The 17,580-nt window shown below is 40.8% G+C and overlaps 1 protein-coding gene across 1 annotated transcript; it reads right to left on the bottom strand.

The window, feature by feature from the left end:
* Positions 1–236: 236 nt before the first annotated feature.
* Positions 237–5,720, bottom strand: LOC306653726 (swi5-dependent recombination DNA repair protein 1 homolog; the record flags this gene model as incomplete). The annotated part of the gene is made up of 2 exons (XM_079126693.1): positions 237–1,682; positions 5,690–5,720. 2 exons carry the CDS (start codon positions 5,718–5,720, stop codon positions 997–999), a joined length of 717 nt encoding a protein of 238 aa, XP_078982819.1. The 3' UTR covers positions 237–996.
* Between the last annotated feature and the right edge of the window lie 11,860 nt (positions 5,721–17,580).

The following is a 17,580-nucleotide window of genomic DNA, read 5'->3' on the forward strand; positions in this document are numbered from 1 at the left end:
AGTAGGGCTCTTCCTTCATGAATGGATTAATGGGTTAATGGGTCTGCTATAAAAGCAATTTGACTAGATTTCTCTCTTGCTCCCTGTCTTTTGCCATACAGTGGCAGAGTCCTGCACTGCCCCAGGACTCTGCCAGCAAAAAGGCTAACCCCACAGGCAGCCTCTCCACCTTGGACCAGAACCATCATGAGCTAAAATAAACCTCTTTTCTTTTTTTTTTTTTTTTTTTTGACATAAAAAGTTTAATAACCCTATCAGATCAGCAGATGAAAAAATATGGCAAATGAATGGAAACAAGATTCATAAACCTAGAGAGGGAAAGGCACTTTTAAACCACCAACATGTAGAATGAATTGGACATAACTTTCCTATGTTCATATATGAATACACAACTAGTTTAACTCCACATCATGTTCAACTACAAGAATGGGATCTAATTACAATAAGTTATACTCCATATATGTATATGTCAAAATACACTGTACTGTCATGAATATCTAAAAAGAAAAAATTAAAAAACAAAAAACCACCCATCAACACTACCACCAGGAGCATCATGATTCCCCTGCCACATTTAGCTGCTACTGCCTGCCTTTCCACCCCCCACCCCCCACCCCCCAAAAGCAGTAGTGATTGATGGAGGCTGGCTGGTAGGCACTAGAATAACACAAGTCCTCAGGGGTTCCCATCTAGATGGAACTATTTTTTAACACTGAAAATAAAACTTTCTGCTACAAAAGCAACAGATATACTAAAACTGGGTTCCAGAACTATCCAAATTACTCTTAAATGATTTTATTTTTTAATGTCAAGTTTTCTTTACCAAATCTATCCAAAACACTAAATTTTTGGAACTTAAAATTTATGAGTGCCCTAAACTGATGTCAAGACACCTTCTTCTAAGCCCTAATGTGCATATCCCCCCTTTAAAATGTGCAAGTATCTTGTCATTGAGTTGTCATTCTCAAAGATATTTCTCAAGAAAAAAATTATGAATTAAACACCTGTAAATTCTTCTTCACGTCTGTTATAATGCAGCAATTGATCATCCAGCCCATAGTGGTCTATCAATTGAGTAAGGCTTAGTTTCTTGTTCTCTTCTGACATAAGTGACTGAAGCTCATAAAGCAACAGCTGGCTACAGTTTCTCCACTTCGATATTAACAACTCTAACTGAGACAGGTTATTCTTTGACCTATACATTTTGACTAGTTTTAGCCTCCGAAGAAGCTCTTCTTTGTCCTGAACCTGCTTCATCAATTCTGCTTTTTCTTCATTTAACTCTTGTTTAGGATTCTCAATCACAAAATCAAGTGACTCAGATTTACATGCACTGATATTCTTGGTATTTTTCGAATGTGCATTTTCTCCAGATTCACTGCCTTTGTTTTTAGAACTTTCTTGAGATTCCAAAGAGTTTTCTTCTTTTGAAGATGCTGGTTTCTCTGAAATAGTCTGGTCATTTTCTTCCTTCTCTACTTTAAGACGTTTTATCACACTACAACAGGAATTAAATGACAATCTTGTTTTCTTTAATTTGTCTTTAAGTGTTGCACTCGTAGGTTGTTTTGGTGAACTATCCGTATGGGGAGATGGTGGATCCACACAGGCCTGTGGAGTCGTAGGTTGGATCACAGACGAATCTGATGGACTTTGCACGGTGGAAGTGAGATCCTGATTCACTTACGAGGCGCAGCTCCCAGGCGCCCCCCAGCCGCGGAGCGCGACACGTCCCTCCGCCATCCCCGCCCCCTTCGCCCTAAACCTCTTTTCTTTACAACTTAACCAATCGGAGGCATTGTGTTATCAGCAACAGAAAATGGACCAAAATAAGTGCCCTACATGAGAAACTAGTGCCCATTGTCATACACCCGCACATGGCAGAAATGAGAAGCCTAGATGCTTTAGAGAGAAACCATGGTTAGAATCGGAAATCTCCACTCTTGTCACTATCAGGCTGTATGTGATACTGGACACTCCCTTGGCTTCCCTCGGCTTTAATATTTACAAGGGTTGAAGGAGAGAATTGGATCACTGGAGCTCTAAGTTTCTCTCTTTTTTTTTGGCCCTAGTTTGTCTGTAAAAAATTTTTTTCTTTCTCTTTTTCTTTTCATGGGGGTGGGTAGGTACTGGGGATTGAACCCAGAGCTGAGCTTTACCACTGAGCTGACCCCCCCTATCATTTTTATTTTTTTATTTTGACAAAGGTCTCTTTAAGTTGCTGAGGGTCTCCCTAAGTTGCTAAGGCCCTATCTTAGTCTCCTGAGTTGCTGGGATTATAGGTATGCACAACCATGCTCAGCCATTTGCAAAAACTAAGTGGTACAGTCCCTTAGCTTGCAATGGTTGCTCAGGTCCGTTCTAGGCCCCATCAACCACTGCCCTGGGGGAAGATGTCCTGCTTCCTCATCTTCTCCCCTCCCCCATGAACCCAGTGTGAGTATCTCTCCATTGTGGTAGTGAAAGCTAGTGAAACTAATTTTAATGAGTTTCAGGCTGTCTGACATTCCATCTCAAATGCCTGCAAACCATCACAGATCAGGCAAAAGGAGGAGTGAAAACAGAGAAGGACAAGGAGTCTGGGTCTGTCAGTCTCAGGAACCAACAGAAAACAAGAGTAGTCCAGGTGGGACACAAAATATCTGTGCAGGCTGGTGGAGACTGTCCTTGGGAAGGCAAAAGGAGGAATAGTGGATGAGGAGAGTCATGGCCTTGACCCCTCACAATGGCCAGGAGACTAGGAGCCTCCAATTGACCTGGCCTGGGCAGGCGGCCATGTGAGAGATGGGAGGTGGGGTAAGCTCCATTGGAGCCGCAGAACCAAGCCTGGAGAATGGGCATCCCCATGCAAAATCAAGGTGTTTTCAGAGGAGGGAGGAGGGGAGTGTCAGCAAAAACAAGGGATGCCAATGCCTCTCCTTCCGCAGAGTCAGGTTATAAAGCCAGTTCTTTTGAAGTTCAGATATTTACTCAACATGTTTCTTTGGAGTTAGGTTTCAGTGAATACAGAGACCTCCAGTGACCTCTGGCCAGAGTTATAGGGGCTGCCTTGAGCAATCTTCTTCCCACCCCACACACCCATCTGTTCTTCACCCTTCCCTTCTTCCTCTGACTCAGGACCTGCTCTCGCACCTACTCTTCCTCTTCTACTGTGTCCCTTCCTTCATTTTCCATGTTACCCTCTCTATTTCTCAGTCTTCCCTCCTATGTTTCCCCTCCAGCTCTTTCTCCCACCTCCACTCTCTTCTCTGATTGTCCCTGGCTTTTCCTCAGACCCTGTGCTGTTTAATCCCAAAGGGAGTAAGGGTTTCAAAAGTCAGTTACTTCTGCTATCTCAAGTTTGTAATGTATCAATGTTAATAAAACTCAGGGATGCACATATTCTTGTTGTAAACATGGGGCATGTCTGAGCTCTTAAATGTCCTCTCAGGTGCCACATGGAATCCCACATACCTTGTGTGCAGGACTCCCCCAGTAACCCTTCTTCTGTGCTGTGGGAAGCATAAAGGAAGTGCAGGAACAGAATTCTCTCTTCAAAGTTTCACATTAATCTGTATTAGTCTGTGCAGGCTGCCATAACAAAATACCATGAACTGGGTGACTTAGAACAATAGAAATCTGCTTTCTCACAGTTCTGGAGACTCTAAGGTCCAAGATCAAGATGCTGGCAAGGCTGGTTTCTCCTGAGGCCTGTCTTTTCCTCCCTTATGGATGACCACCTCTTCACTGTGTCCTCACACAGTCCTTCCTCTGCCTGTCTGTGTTCTGGTGTCTCTCTGTATGCCCCAAATTTCCTCTTCTTACAGGGTCACTAGTGAGATTGGGTTAGAGCCCACCCTAATGGTCTTATTTTAACTTAATGACCTCTTTAAAGCCCCTGTCTCCAAATACATTTATATTCTAAGGTATTACTGGGGTTAAAGCTTCAACATATGGATTTTGGAGGGACATTATTTAACCACAACTCTGTCCAGTGAGCCAACTTACTAAGGGGGCGACCATACAGTCTAGTTTTCCCAGGACAGCCCTAGTTTTCACCTGTGTTTTGACATAATTATTAATAGCATTCCTTTCCCCTCCTTAAAGTGCCCAAGTCTGAACGATGCACTGTGAATTTGCCATGCATCTATAGGAGAACTGCTAATAACAGTTCAGAGTGATCCAGGCCAGAAAGAACCTGTATCAGCAAACTAGGTTCTTGTCTAATTCAGCCAATTTGGAAAGACTTTGGACAAGTCTCTCCACTTTTCTGGACTTCATCTGGGAACAAAGTGTTGCGATCAGAGCCATTCACTGATTCACTGGATCTTTCATTCATTTGACATTTATTTAGTGAGCTTTCTGCTATGTTTTGGATGTTATAATTTGGGTGGATTTCAATACTGAGGTGAGAGTGTCCCAGCTTCTCCCTGCTTTTGACTGCTGAATGGAAATCTGGCTTGGTTTACTAGGTCTCTTTGTCCTTCTGTGGGAGATCAGACTGTACCACTGCAAATATGCCTTTTTTTGCATAAGGATTAAAGAGAAGTGGACCATTACAAAGAAGCAGAGGTAGGAAAAATCTCTGCCCTCTCTCCATTTACAGGACATAGATTTATGGACAGCAGTCATCACGTGTATTGTACCTTACCAGGGAAAGTACGGCTAGCCACTCAAGACAAATTTAGACCTTTATCAGTCTGAGATGTGCTTAGGGAATCTACACTAGTACATTTTACTAACTTGTCTTTATCTGCCGTTCATTTGCCTTTTCACAATTTGCTACCACTGTGGATTCAAAGCCACTTCCCTTTGTCTTATAGCTTTTCTGAAAATTCACTATTTCTGTTGAGGATGCTATTTAAATTGTAAATCAAAGACAGTTCTTGGAAAATTATTTATTCCCTGAGTATCTTACATGAATATGTGAAATATACATGTAAATATTTTTTGTTGTTATTAATCTGTCTTTACTCATAGGTGTGTCTGTTCCACCTAAGAATTTATGACAGTCAAAAAAAAATTTTTCCTATCCTACACCCACATCCTCCAATGTTTTGCCAGGATGGTTTTGGGGAGGAATAGTCAAAAAGAAGAGGAAATAAAAGAATAATGGGGGGAAAGCAGAAGGAATTATTTGGGGGAATATTGCTAGATAGAAAAGGTATCCATAGCTTCTGTGTACCAAAGGACAGCTGAGCGTAGGCAAAAGAGTCTAGAAAAAGCAGAGGACTTAAACCTCTTTCATGGTGTTTGAAAAACGCCAGGGGAGAAATTGAATGTGTGACTACTACTTATGACTCCTTTGACTATGTTCTGTGAGCTGAGCCAAAACTGAACCATATACATACCTGAGCTAGAAAGAGAAATAATGATAAATTGTTTTCCTGCAGGCGTTCTTCATATAGTAAGAATGATGTTTCCTCAAATCCTTACAGCTTGGGGAATCCATGACCAATGAATCAAAGAATCAGAAGAATTCAGAAATGGGGGAAGATAAATGTGATGGAGGAATCTAGCAGAAACTCACCTGGGTGGTACAGGACAGGCCATGGGTCATGCAGACCGATTTGGAAAGACCAGTTTCTTATTTTATATTTGGAGAATAAGGCATTGTGTACAGATAAATGATCTTTTTCCAGTCTCTAAGTGCTCATGATGTCAATTATGCTGCTCCCCAAACCCCACTCCTATGAACAGTAAACCTCACTCTCCTGTGTCCTAAACAGCATCAGGACCATGTTGCTCAACATAACAACTTCAAAAAGTATTGCTCCTATAGCATTTTCCACTTTGGCACATATGGCAGAAAAACAGACATCATTTCTAACATCCCTTTAAAACTCTTTGGTCATGAAGGAAATTTACAGAGCATGACAGTGCTTCTTGTTATTTGATCACATTATAGGTGAAGTAAAATTTTGCCGGGGGTAAGTTGAAAACTGGAACTAAAAAATCATCCGTAGTTAATATGCCTTTAGTGACCGAAGGTGTCTATTTTGGTGAATTCTAATTTTAAATATAAAATTACCTGCCTCTAGAGGAATTGGTTTGGTGTTTATATCATTATGGGGACTGAAAAATCAGAATGGAAAGCAGGTTTTGAAACTGTTAAAGTTAAAAAAAAAAAAAAAAAAAAACCAGCATCTCCCACTGCAATAAATAACTTCACTACCCAATTTTAAAGTGTTCCAGTAGAAAATCAGCAAAAATCGACCAAATGGTGTTGGTAATGGAGGTTAACAAGGAGTGCCTTCTTAAAATTCTGACACAGGTCATTTTTCTTTTCATTGAAGTGGATGAACATGAAGGTCATAGGATTAGGCTACTGAACAGAGAATAATATATTGAGTCGTGGTATTGAGACACTTTCAGAATGTCTGTCTGTGTAGGGGCCAAGGAAATTTTTCATTCCCCCACTGAAGGTTGGAGTCTTTAAGTCTGCTGAAATAAATTAACAATAGAAGGATCAACAGGAGAACAAGCATATAAATTTGTTAATGGGCACATGTGCATGGGGGACCTTACAAAACCTGAAATTTGAAGAAGGACCTGATGGCTGAGGCTTTAATACCCTGTTTGTGTTAGTCAGTCTTCTGTCACTGTGACTTCCAATAATCAACTTAAAGGAGGAAAGATTGATTTTGGTTCTTGGTTTCAGAGGTTTCAGTCCATGATCCCTTGGCCCCATTGCTCTGAGCCTATAGCAATGGAGTACACCATGGCAGGACGCATGGCATGGGAGGCCTGTTCACCTCATGGCCACAGGAGGCAAAGCAAGAAAGAGAGGAAGGGGTCAGGGCCCAGTATTCCCTCCAGGGGCACATCCCCAGCAACCTAGTTTCCTTCCACGAGGCCACATTTACTAAAGGTTCCACCAGTTCCCAATATCAGCACAGGCTGGTGACCTAGTCTTTAACAACCCAGGTGCAAAATATAGCACTCTTTATAGGGAAGAGGGAGGTGGGGGAAGGCTATAGGTACTTTTGAGATAAGTGATTTTTAGGGGAAATTCATGAGAGAGACAATGGTGTGGGATGAAATTCCTTTGAGCTAAAGGTGTGATGTTTGATATTTAGTCCCTTCTCTTATGTTTAATCTTTCCTAATTAATGAGATTTCCTAATAATTACATTCTTTTCAAAAAGGGAACATCTCTTGGTCAGATAAGGGAACTTCAGAGAAAAACTCTCCCTGTACTTGGGGAGAAAAGGAGAATGGGAGAAGGGAGGAACTGTGGAATGAAATTGGCCAAATTATGATATGTACATCTATGAACACACAACAGTGAATTCTATCTTTATGCATATCTATAAAACATCAATTAAAAAACAATAAATACATAGAAGGAAGACCAGTAGAGTAGAGGAAGAGGAATGGGGGAAAGAGGAGGAAAGAGAGAATGGAAGTACTGGGAATTGGAGAAAGCAGATTATATTCCATGCATGTATGAATATGTCAAAATGAACCCCGCTATTATGCATAGCTATACTGTGCTAATAAAAACACAAAGAAGTAAATTTTTAAAATTTATTTTTATTATAAACAAATGGGGTACATCTTGTTTCTCTGTTTGCACATGAAGTAGAGACATACCATATGTGTAATCATATATTTACATAGGGAAATGGTGTTTGACTCATTCTGGTGTTTTTTCCTCCCCCCCACTCCTCCCACCCCTCTTTTCCCTCTATATAGTCCCTCCTTCCTCCATTCTTGCCTCCCTCCCACCCCCTATTATGTATGATCATCTGCTTCAGTGAGATCATTTGTCATCATCAGCGAGATCATTCGTCCTTTGGTTTTTTGAGATTGGCTTGTCTCAACGTGATATTCTCCAATTTCATCCATTTGCCTGCAAATGCCATAATTTTATTATTCTTTATGGCTGAGTAATATTCCATTGTATATATATACCACAGTTTCTTTTAAATGACCATGAGACAAAGGACAGGGGAAGGTCAGAGAAACTTTGGATCTGACACCGTTTTTCCAGTTCATCATGTGGAAGCATCATACTTTGGCATATTGTTTTCTTAGCTCTAATATGTATCTGTCCCTCCAAGGAAAGAATTAGAGCAGAAAGAAAATAGGACACATGTATCAGACCCAAACTGTCATCTGTGTCAAAATTGTGCAATATAAACTCTGCTTTGGGCATGCCACTGGGCTCTTTTAGACCTGCAGTTGAATTGTTTCTTAAAGTATTACGTTAAGTACTCAGTTTTCTCCATTGTCTCTTATCAGTTTCTGATCGCTTCTCTTTAGTATGGCACTCTGTTTAGTGTGATTCAAAATTCACCTTCATACAATTAAATACATTGCCACCTCTCTCAACAAGCACACACATACATTGCAGAGACCTTTAATTTCACAAGTAAATTAAATAATGAATTCGATATTTTCAATTACTAGAAAGATGAATTATAATGAAAGTGAACATATGTTCCCCAAAAGTTTTATGAGTAGTCAATTAGAAAAGGCAACTTAGATCATCATCTGCCACCAGAGAGAGTTACCCCCATTTGGGGAGGTTGTCAATTCCAATCATTAACTTGTGAATTCATTCAGTGGATTTTCACTGAGGACTTAGATGTCCTCTCACTCTGTAGTGAGAAACTCTAGAAGGTAGCACGAGAAGCTCACTATTATATTTATAGTCCATTGTGTTTAACTATGCTTGAGAATGTGCAAGGGGTGTGTGTGCATGTTGTGTGTCATGGTATATAAAATAACCTGCAAAAAGTTAAAAAAAAATTCACCTTCAAATAGAGGTGACTATCTACCTGAACTCAACTTACAGTTATTGGCATTTCAAATAAATGAAAAGTGCTGTATTGAGTTAAGGAATATTTGCAAAGAAGAAACTACCTAGATAGAGATGGGGGGGGGGAATACTTTCAGAAGCATCCTATTGCTATTTTCAAGGCTTTTTAGCTTTGATTGCAGAAATTTTGCAAGATTTTTCTATTTTGATCAACTCTAGAACACAAGAATGAATCTGTCTGGGCAAAACGGGATGCTTATGGAAAACAATTTGAATTATTTTCTAATAGCCAGAGAATGAATGATTCCTGCTGCCTTCAGTTATTGGGTCAGATATCTCCTGTGAGTTCTTCTTTCTACATAAATAGATGCCACCATGGGAGTATGATTAATTCCTGCAGGAAACCAAAGTTTTTAAAGGTTTTATTGTAAAGTGTAACCTTACTACAATGAAGTACATAGTGATTGTTTAGGAAGGCAGTATTATGTGTAAGCTGTAATGTTTGGTTCAAATGTTTATTTCATCTGGCCTTGATGTTCTTCTTATCAAGTGGCAATACTGAAGAATTATCTCTTATTGTAAAAACAGATATCATTAGAAAAAGTGACCATCTTTCAATTCTCTGAGCTAATTGGACTTCTGTTCCTGGTTAACAAAGAGTGGTCAAGAGGTTGGGGGCTTATTGACTCAGTCACCTATCTTGATTCTCCAAGAATCTTGTGCATTCCTGTGATGCACAAGAAGATGTTCAGAGACAGGAGTGAGGATTCTCAGGGCTGATTATGTCTTCTAACTGCAGAGTAACATCTCTCTGTGTTATCACATTTTACCCACAGGAAATTGATAAAGAGTACTGGCCACCAACTCAGTCTGCCTGACCCATAAGCCTCATAATCTTTTTGAATATTTGTAACCTTTGGTTTTCAAAGGTGCTTGTTCTCACTAGTTGATTAGCAGGGGTTTTGTTCTTCATCAGCAGTTATTCTGCAGGATGCTGCAGGTGTGTGGATGGGTAGTCAGAGTTTCAAATATGAATTTGCAGGATTTCTCTTTGAGAGTTTATGGGAGCCAAAAACACTTAGGTTGCCACCCCTTTACTGCCACTAACTCACTGCATGACCTTAACTGAGTCAATTCTCTGTTCTGCACTTTGGTTTTGCAGAGTATAAAATGAGCATTTGACCAAGCTGATCATATAATTTTTCAGGTTCCTAAATAGCTACGGAACCAGTTACAGGTCTTTGGTTATAAGCAATAGAAACTGACTTTGGTTAACTTAATCTCAAGAGACTTATTAGAAGGACACAGACTGATAAGGAGGTAGAGAAAACTCCAGAGAATCTATGTAAACAGAGTTAATCACTAGTCTTACCAGGGCATCACTAGAATGAAGTAAATATACTCCAATTATTTTCATTCCTTCAAAAAAAAATCATCAAGTCTTCTCCACAAGTCACCTCATTCTGAAGCTAGCAGTTACCTGAGACATGTTGTCCCATGACCAAGGGCAGAATGGAAGGAGTCAAGCAAGGTCACCTGAACACATTTAAATCCTCTGCACACTTCTGCTCATGTGCCTTTGGCCAAAATAAGCCACAAGATCAAGTCCAACATCAGTGGAATGAGGAAGTATATTTCACCATAAACAGGGAGGGCAAAGAGACTTTGCAAGCCAGTTATATAATCAACCAAGAAGAAGTGAGGGAAAGGTATAGAATACGTGGATTAGAATGCCATGCAGCCATCAACAAAGAGCCAGCTCAGAGACATGATATCCTTACCAGACATTGCTGAGCCCCTGGCCTGTGCCAGGTACCACACTGGGTACTTGGAAAACAATATACGAACAATTAAGGCACATTCCCTGGTGGCTAAAATGTCATCAGATCGCATATAAAGAAGTGCTCTAAATGGGAGCAATAGAACAATGATTCTGACTCCTTCACTGTTGGGTATCAGCCACCAACCCTTTCAGCCCCCTCCCTTCCCTCCAGGTGTCAGCTGCTTCCCAGTGCCAGGGAGTCAAGCATGGGGAGGCCAAGTTAGTGCTCCTCACAAGATGCATGTGGCAATTAAGCCATCAGCCATGGCAGAAGCCTGCTTTGGTTGTGCTTCTCTCCAACAGAAAACAAATCAAATTATAGGGAAGGCTCCTGCCTGCCTTGCCCTGTGATCTGTGCCACAGAAACGCAGCAGTAATTTCTCTAAAGAGCTAATTGCCAATGTTAACAGAGTAAACTTGAGAATCCATGTAAGGATTTTCCCCAACAGACCAGGCATTGCTCACAGAGCAGAACCCACCACATAAACCAAGACCTAGGGGATGTCTCAGGAGAGTCAGTCATGGCTGGGCATCCTTAGAGATGTTTCACTTCATAATGACTCATCCTGAATATGTAGACATTTTCTTCCTCTTCATTCTTCCACCAGCACCTGATCTCCTGGGATATTGAATGGGTTCTCCTTCCTGGGGTCATCCTTCAATGGGCAGACATTCCCTCCATCTGCACTCCTCTAGGCTAGAATAGCTCAGCACTGCTGCTTGGAGGGAGTATAAGGAGCTTGGACCACAGGTTGGGGTAGCCAGACACAGTGGGGCAAGGTTACTCTTGGTTGAGGAATATAGCTTGGGATAGAAGAGAAGGGGAATAAGCATTGGTAATAGGCAATGGGTCAGTGATCTTGGTACCACCAAGTTCTAAATCTAAAAATGGAGGAATACTGATGTTTAACATGGTCTTCTAGGTGATTATAGAGATATGTGTGTCATGGCATAAAATAGAACATTTTTATTTGCAGTTTAACTTGATCTATAACTTTAAATAATTAGGCAAATGGCTTGAAGACTTCCATTTTGTGTCCTCTCCCTGAGCCCCATCAATGTCAAGGATGGTCCCCAGTCCAGGCAGGGGAAGGAACAGATCCATGTTTGCCTGTGACTGTTCCCTCAGGTTTCTGTGATGAGAAACGTTTTGGTTCTGGCTTGTTAACTCAACCAAAATTGGGTCCCATTTAGCCAGCTGCCAAGTTATGATTAATCTTCCAATGTCCCATAATATTTGCTCATTTATTTTTCATAAGCATGTTCTCACAACCCCGAAATTTCATCTGAACTACACTGTGTACCTCATTCATTTATTTCAAATTTCCTGCACATTCAAAATGATACAAAAGCACCAACCGGATCACTTTTTTATTAACGATAGGAGAAGAGGCAAATTGATGCAAAGATTATCAATCATGAAAATCCTTACAGTCAAAGCAAAGCATGAAAATGATGAGTGAGATGTCTGGGGGATAAGGGAATGGGGAAAATTTTCTGGAAAAAGGCATATTGCCGCAGAAGCCTGAGGATTTCTGTAGTGTCCCTTTTAAACCCTTTTTCTTATGACTCATTAGAAGACTTAAAATATTGAAGTGACTGTAATTAATATGATCAAATGTAACATTACCCAAATTGAAAGGACTAATGACCCACAGTTAAGTGTTTCTGAATAGGAATCCAAAGGAAGCATTATCTAGGGCAAAGGCTGCATACAGTGAATTGCCCCAGGATTACTTGAGGCGTGGTCTTGTGGTGTGGTTCATGGGCCAGCACTATGGCCATCACCAGAGTGCTGGTTTACGCAGATTCCAGGTCCCACCTCAGACCTGCTGGCTTGGGATCTGTACTTAAAATGGGATAAACCCCCAGAGATTTCTTTAGAAGATCTGCCATCAACCCCTTACAATGCTTATTTTTCAGTTCTGATGATTTCCAGCAGTCAGGATTCTCCAGAGAAACAGAACCAAGAGGATGTATACAAATATAGAAAATATTATTATAAGGAATTGGCTTATGTAATTATTGAGATTGAAACATTCCAAGATCTGCAGTCAGCAAGCTGGAGACCCAGGAAAGCTGTTAGTCCCAGGCCAAGTCTGAAAGTCAGCAGATTTGAGACCTAGGAAGAACCAATGTTTTAGTTTGAGTTTTGAGGCAGGAAACAAGACACAGTGTCCCAGCTCAAGGGCCGACAGGCAGGAGGAGTTCTCTCTTTCTTATGGGAGGTTCAGCCCTTTTGTTCCATTCAGGGCTTCAACTGATTAAATGAGACCTGCCTTCATTAGGGTGGGCTATATGCTTTACTCCATCTATTGATGTAAATGTTAAGCTCATCCAAAAATACACTCACAGAAACACTCAGAATAATGTTTGACCCAAATATCTGGGCACCAAATAACCCAGTCAAATTAACACATAAAATTAACTGTCAAAGGTTGACCATTAAAAAAATTAGGATTACCCCTTCAACTTCCCTTAATTATTCTACCCCATTCTTGCATGTGTCTTCAATTCACCTACAGGCCTACTGCCTGAGATCCTGTCCACAGCAGCCTAGTGGAGTCCTTACAGTGCATGGGAACAAAGGTCCAGTCCTGGAGACTCTATGAAGTGTCCACACAACCAACAAATCAGGCTGATCCCTGACTCTCCACCACAGGAATTGTCACCTCATTATTACATTCTTTCTCATCATGAGATCCTCACTGAAATGGTCAATCTCACATTCATAATCTTGTGGCAACTTCTAACAGAGCGAAAGAGATTATCAAAGCAGAAGTAACCCCATTGAAACATTCAGGTGCTTTCATGCCATGGAAATTTTTTGAGAAATACATTCCTGATTTTTAGTTCAGTCCCAAAGTCCTTGGAACAATGAAAAATGCCTGTTTTTGCTCCAGGGAAATTTTACTAAAAAATGTGGAAGCCATTTCCAATCTAAACTTCATTCGACTTATGTTTAAAGATATCCCAATTTGTCCAGTCCTTACAGAAAAGTCCACCCAATTCAACATTTATAACATTTAGTTTTTAAATTATTTACTCTTTTTCTATATAACAAATCTTTGTAAATATGCAGGTGTGGTTTTTGGTAATCAATTTTTATATTTTTGTGAAATAGAGTGGACTTCTAGAAAGAGAGATCTAATTTATATCTTGGTGCCTTTAGGAAATCAGGGGTTTGTCTGTGAAGTGTTGATGTACAACCATGGTTCAGGAATTTCATTAAATCCTAAATAGGGTGAATTATGGCTCTCCTAGCCTGAGGGCCAATCCCTTTACAGTGTTGGGGTGCTGCAGGGCTCCCAGGAGCTCTGTTTGGGAAGCAGTGGGAAAACTCTAAGGGTCTGGAACGAGATTGCCAGGGTCAAGAGTCTCATGCCATCTTTTAATAGTTCTGCCTTCCTTTCTGTTTCATCATTTCTAAAATGGAGATATCAGTCAGTTCCGGTTGCAAATTAATGAGTGAATCAATGTGAAAAATTCATCATGGTACCCAGCACTTAATACATGTAAAATAAATATGAGCTACTAACTATCCTTTCCCTATGGGTTCAAAGCTACGTATAAAGGAGAAAACTAGGGCTTTCACCTGCAAGAAAAGCCTGGATGGATGCTCATTGCTAGGACTGAAATCTTGACAGAGGACCTCTGGGGAAGACTAAACCTAGTCCTTCTCCAGAAGAGACCAGAGGTAGTTGGCATTCAGGTGTCCCTTGGCCAAATCAACATTCAGGCTGCCGCTTGTCCTGTGTGGTCATGCAAGTGCCTCCAGGGACTACGGAACATTGGAGTGAGCTCTGCATAGAGCTCACTGTGGCTTCCCTGAATGGGGATGCAGGAGAAGAGGCTTTTTAATCCTCTGCTTTAGCAGGAAGCAAACAAGACCTTTCCTCTATGGCTGGGCTCACACACATCCCACTATCAAACACCCTTTGGGGCATTTGAGTTTTCAAGCAGCCTGTTCAGTTGCTCTTCACTTGTTCATGTCTGCTTACAGTGGAGAGCACCTGAATCCTCTAATAAACAAGCCTCAAGGGTTTGACTTCCTCATCCATCTGTCTCCACTGAGCAGGGCAGAACATTCTGGGAAGAAGCAAAGGAGCCTTGTGGGGAGACATAATGTTCTGTCTTCACCTGGGTGGTGGCCACATGAATGAACCCATTTGCAAAAACATTCATTGAGCTCTCTACTTAAGACATACAAACTTCTTCCACCATACCATACATATGTTATTATACTTCAACTAAAAGAGTTAAAGAGAAATAAGAAGTAGAGAAGTGGTGAAAAGGTATTCCAAAACCTACAATAATTATGGAAGAATATCAGGGAGAGGGAAATGACCTTCAGCTTCTGATGAAGAAATGGGAGAAATCCTAGTGCTCATCAGAGGGGTCTCTGGAAGCTTTGCTTCACTTGTATTTCTGGTATTTGTGGCTTTGGCTTTTGACCTCAATTAAAAGTCAGTATCAAGGCTAACAGCAGAGAGAGGTGATCTCATTGCTTCTCTGATAATGTGTTCCAATAGACACTGAAGACAGCTCCTTTCCACACTTGAGTAATCCCTAGCAAATTACTTCAAGAAGGGCTGGAGGATCACAGCTTACAAGAGCTCTGATGAATTCAGAATTGGAAATCATTAGGTCCCTGCAACAGCTACTTAAGCATTTGCTGTTAGAAATCCTTTACCTCAGACACAAATGATGGGTTATAAATTATTTATGGACCCAATTAGGGACATAATTGGAGTGATCTGGCTGGTTGCCATAGCCCTAATGCATCTGAAGTTTTCATCTTTTCAGTTAAACTTTTTCCGCTTTCTGTTACACTTTGATATCCTAACCTGCTCTCCAAAGGTCTGAAAAAATCTGTATGACTCTTTCATAAATGTGCATAAAATTGAGCCTTAGTAAGAAGTCATTGAACATCAGCTAATTCATACTGCTTTTGCTTCATCGTGTTCTCCCAAGTATTAGCACCACCCTCAGATCACTTTTAAAGAAATGGCTTCAGCGTGTTTATGGAGCCCCTTTCTTCACCAATGGCATTTTAGATGCGTTGCATATCCCTTCTCTCTGTATTCACGGGGTGTGGTCTTCTTGTTGCTGAACTTCGTAAGATACCCCAGATACCCTAAAATGACATCCCTCTATTTGATTAGCTTGGCTGGCTTTTTGTTTTTGTTTTTGTTGTTGTAACTGTTTTTTTTTTTTTTCTTCTTCTTTTTTTTTTTTTGCACCAGAATATCCTTAAAACAGAGTGAGATTAGTTAATCCCTTCAATATGAATGTAACTACTCTTCCTTATTAAAATCTCAAGCTCCTTCATCTTTTCAATGCTCAATCCCAGAGTGACATTCACAATGACTTCTAGGCTAACATCAACCATGGGGACACTTATCCACTCAGGGATGTCCCAGCTAGTATGGATTTTCATGTCATTGCTTACATGTCATTCTTTGTCTGGAATTCCCAGGAATTCCCTATAATCCTTGTTGTCTGTTTGGTTGACTTCACTCCAGCACCCAGATGCATCAAGAATGACCACATCCATGGTATGGGCATGAGAAAAGCCTGTTGACCTTCCAGACAACTCTCCACTAAGGGACTTATTCCTTGAGGTGGCTCAAAGCTACCAGTTCAGAATTTTATCTCATTGTCCCAGATGTGATGGGACTTAGGAATGGGACTCATGCCCACAAAGACCAGAGGCAGTAGAATGCCACTGCATTCAATTGAGTCTCCATGGCCAATCTGCACAAGAAGTCCCAAACTCTTCCTGGGGAGCTGGAGCCAAGAGCAAGAAGTTTGGTCTGGACAACAGGAAGTCTTCCTAGTACTCAGCTGGGATGGCCCCATAGCCATCCCTGGAAGGGAATCCTCATGATGGACTGCACATGTCTTCCATGGATACTTTCATTCCTGTCTCTGGAATTTTTTTCCATGCTTCCATTTCTACCCAAATCTGTATATTCCTGGCTGGTTAACATACTCTTTCTTTATACACATTATTAACATTGTGATGAATGCTGTGATACACTGTCCAGATCCACCTTCACAACAAAGGTACTCAATCCCACAGCCACGGAAGCCCTCCCAGGGAAGTTGCCTCACACAAGCCTATGCTCCCTCCCCAGGGACATCTGACATACATTGACTGCTATATGCAGGTATAAAAATCTCACCCCCTCATCCCAACTCAAAATGAGGTGTCATACTGGGTTCAGAGCTCCCCATGAGGTGAACTTTACTATAACTGCATTGCTACTCCAACTTCTCTACTCTGCCCACTTCACTCCCTCCTCAATGTTGACTCTCCAGCAAAGAATTCTTGTCACGGTCTTTCATGTGTAAAACCTGACCTAAGACCACTGCCTCTTCAATATCAAGCCTGAAAAACTCTAAGCTGACTTTGCTATGTGTGTTTTATAACTAAACTAACAGCAGGAAATGGTCATTTTTCTCCTTGTCATATTCTTGTGGGGAGGCACCCCTTAACATTAATACCTAGGAGCTCTGTCTGTATTCCAAGCTCTACGACTTCCAATCCATGTGAACTTGGAGAAGATACTTAACTTCTCTGTGCTTCAGATTGTGAATTTTGAATGAGAGAACATGAGGGACACATGCCACCAGACACATGGTAGGCAGTGACTGTGTTTGTAAAATAAGTGAACCAATGAATGAATGCTAACAAGTGTTAACCTTGTCAGACAGTCAATTCTCCTTGTGGGACTCAGATTGAAATGCTCGAAATTAAGTTTGCATGTAGGCATCTATTGATTTACTTGCTCATTGGTTCACTCACTTATTCATTCATTTATTCACTCATTTGTTCCACAAACATCATTTGAACACCATGCTTGATGGATTACACAAGGAATACACAATCCTCATTCTCACATATATTTGGGAGACAGTATAACTTATGTTCTTAAAACATTTTAAAACTCACCAAATGTTTTATCTCTATTATCTTTTTCATACTTACAATAACTCAATGAGGTCAG

This window comes from Sciurus vulgaris (genome assembly GCF_902686455.1).
Source record: "Sciurus vulgaris genome assembly, chromosome: 2".
In the NCBI taxonomy this organism is placed as follows: Eukaryota; Metazoa; Chordata; class Mammalia; order Rodentia; family Sciuridae; genus Sciurus; species Sciurus vulgaris.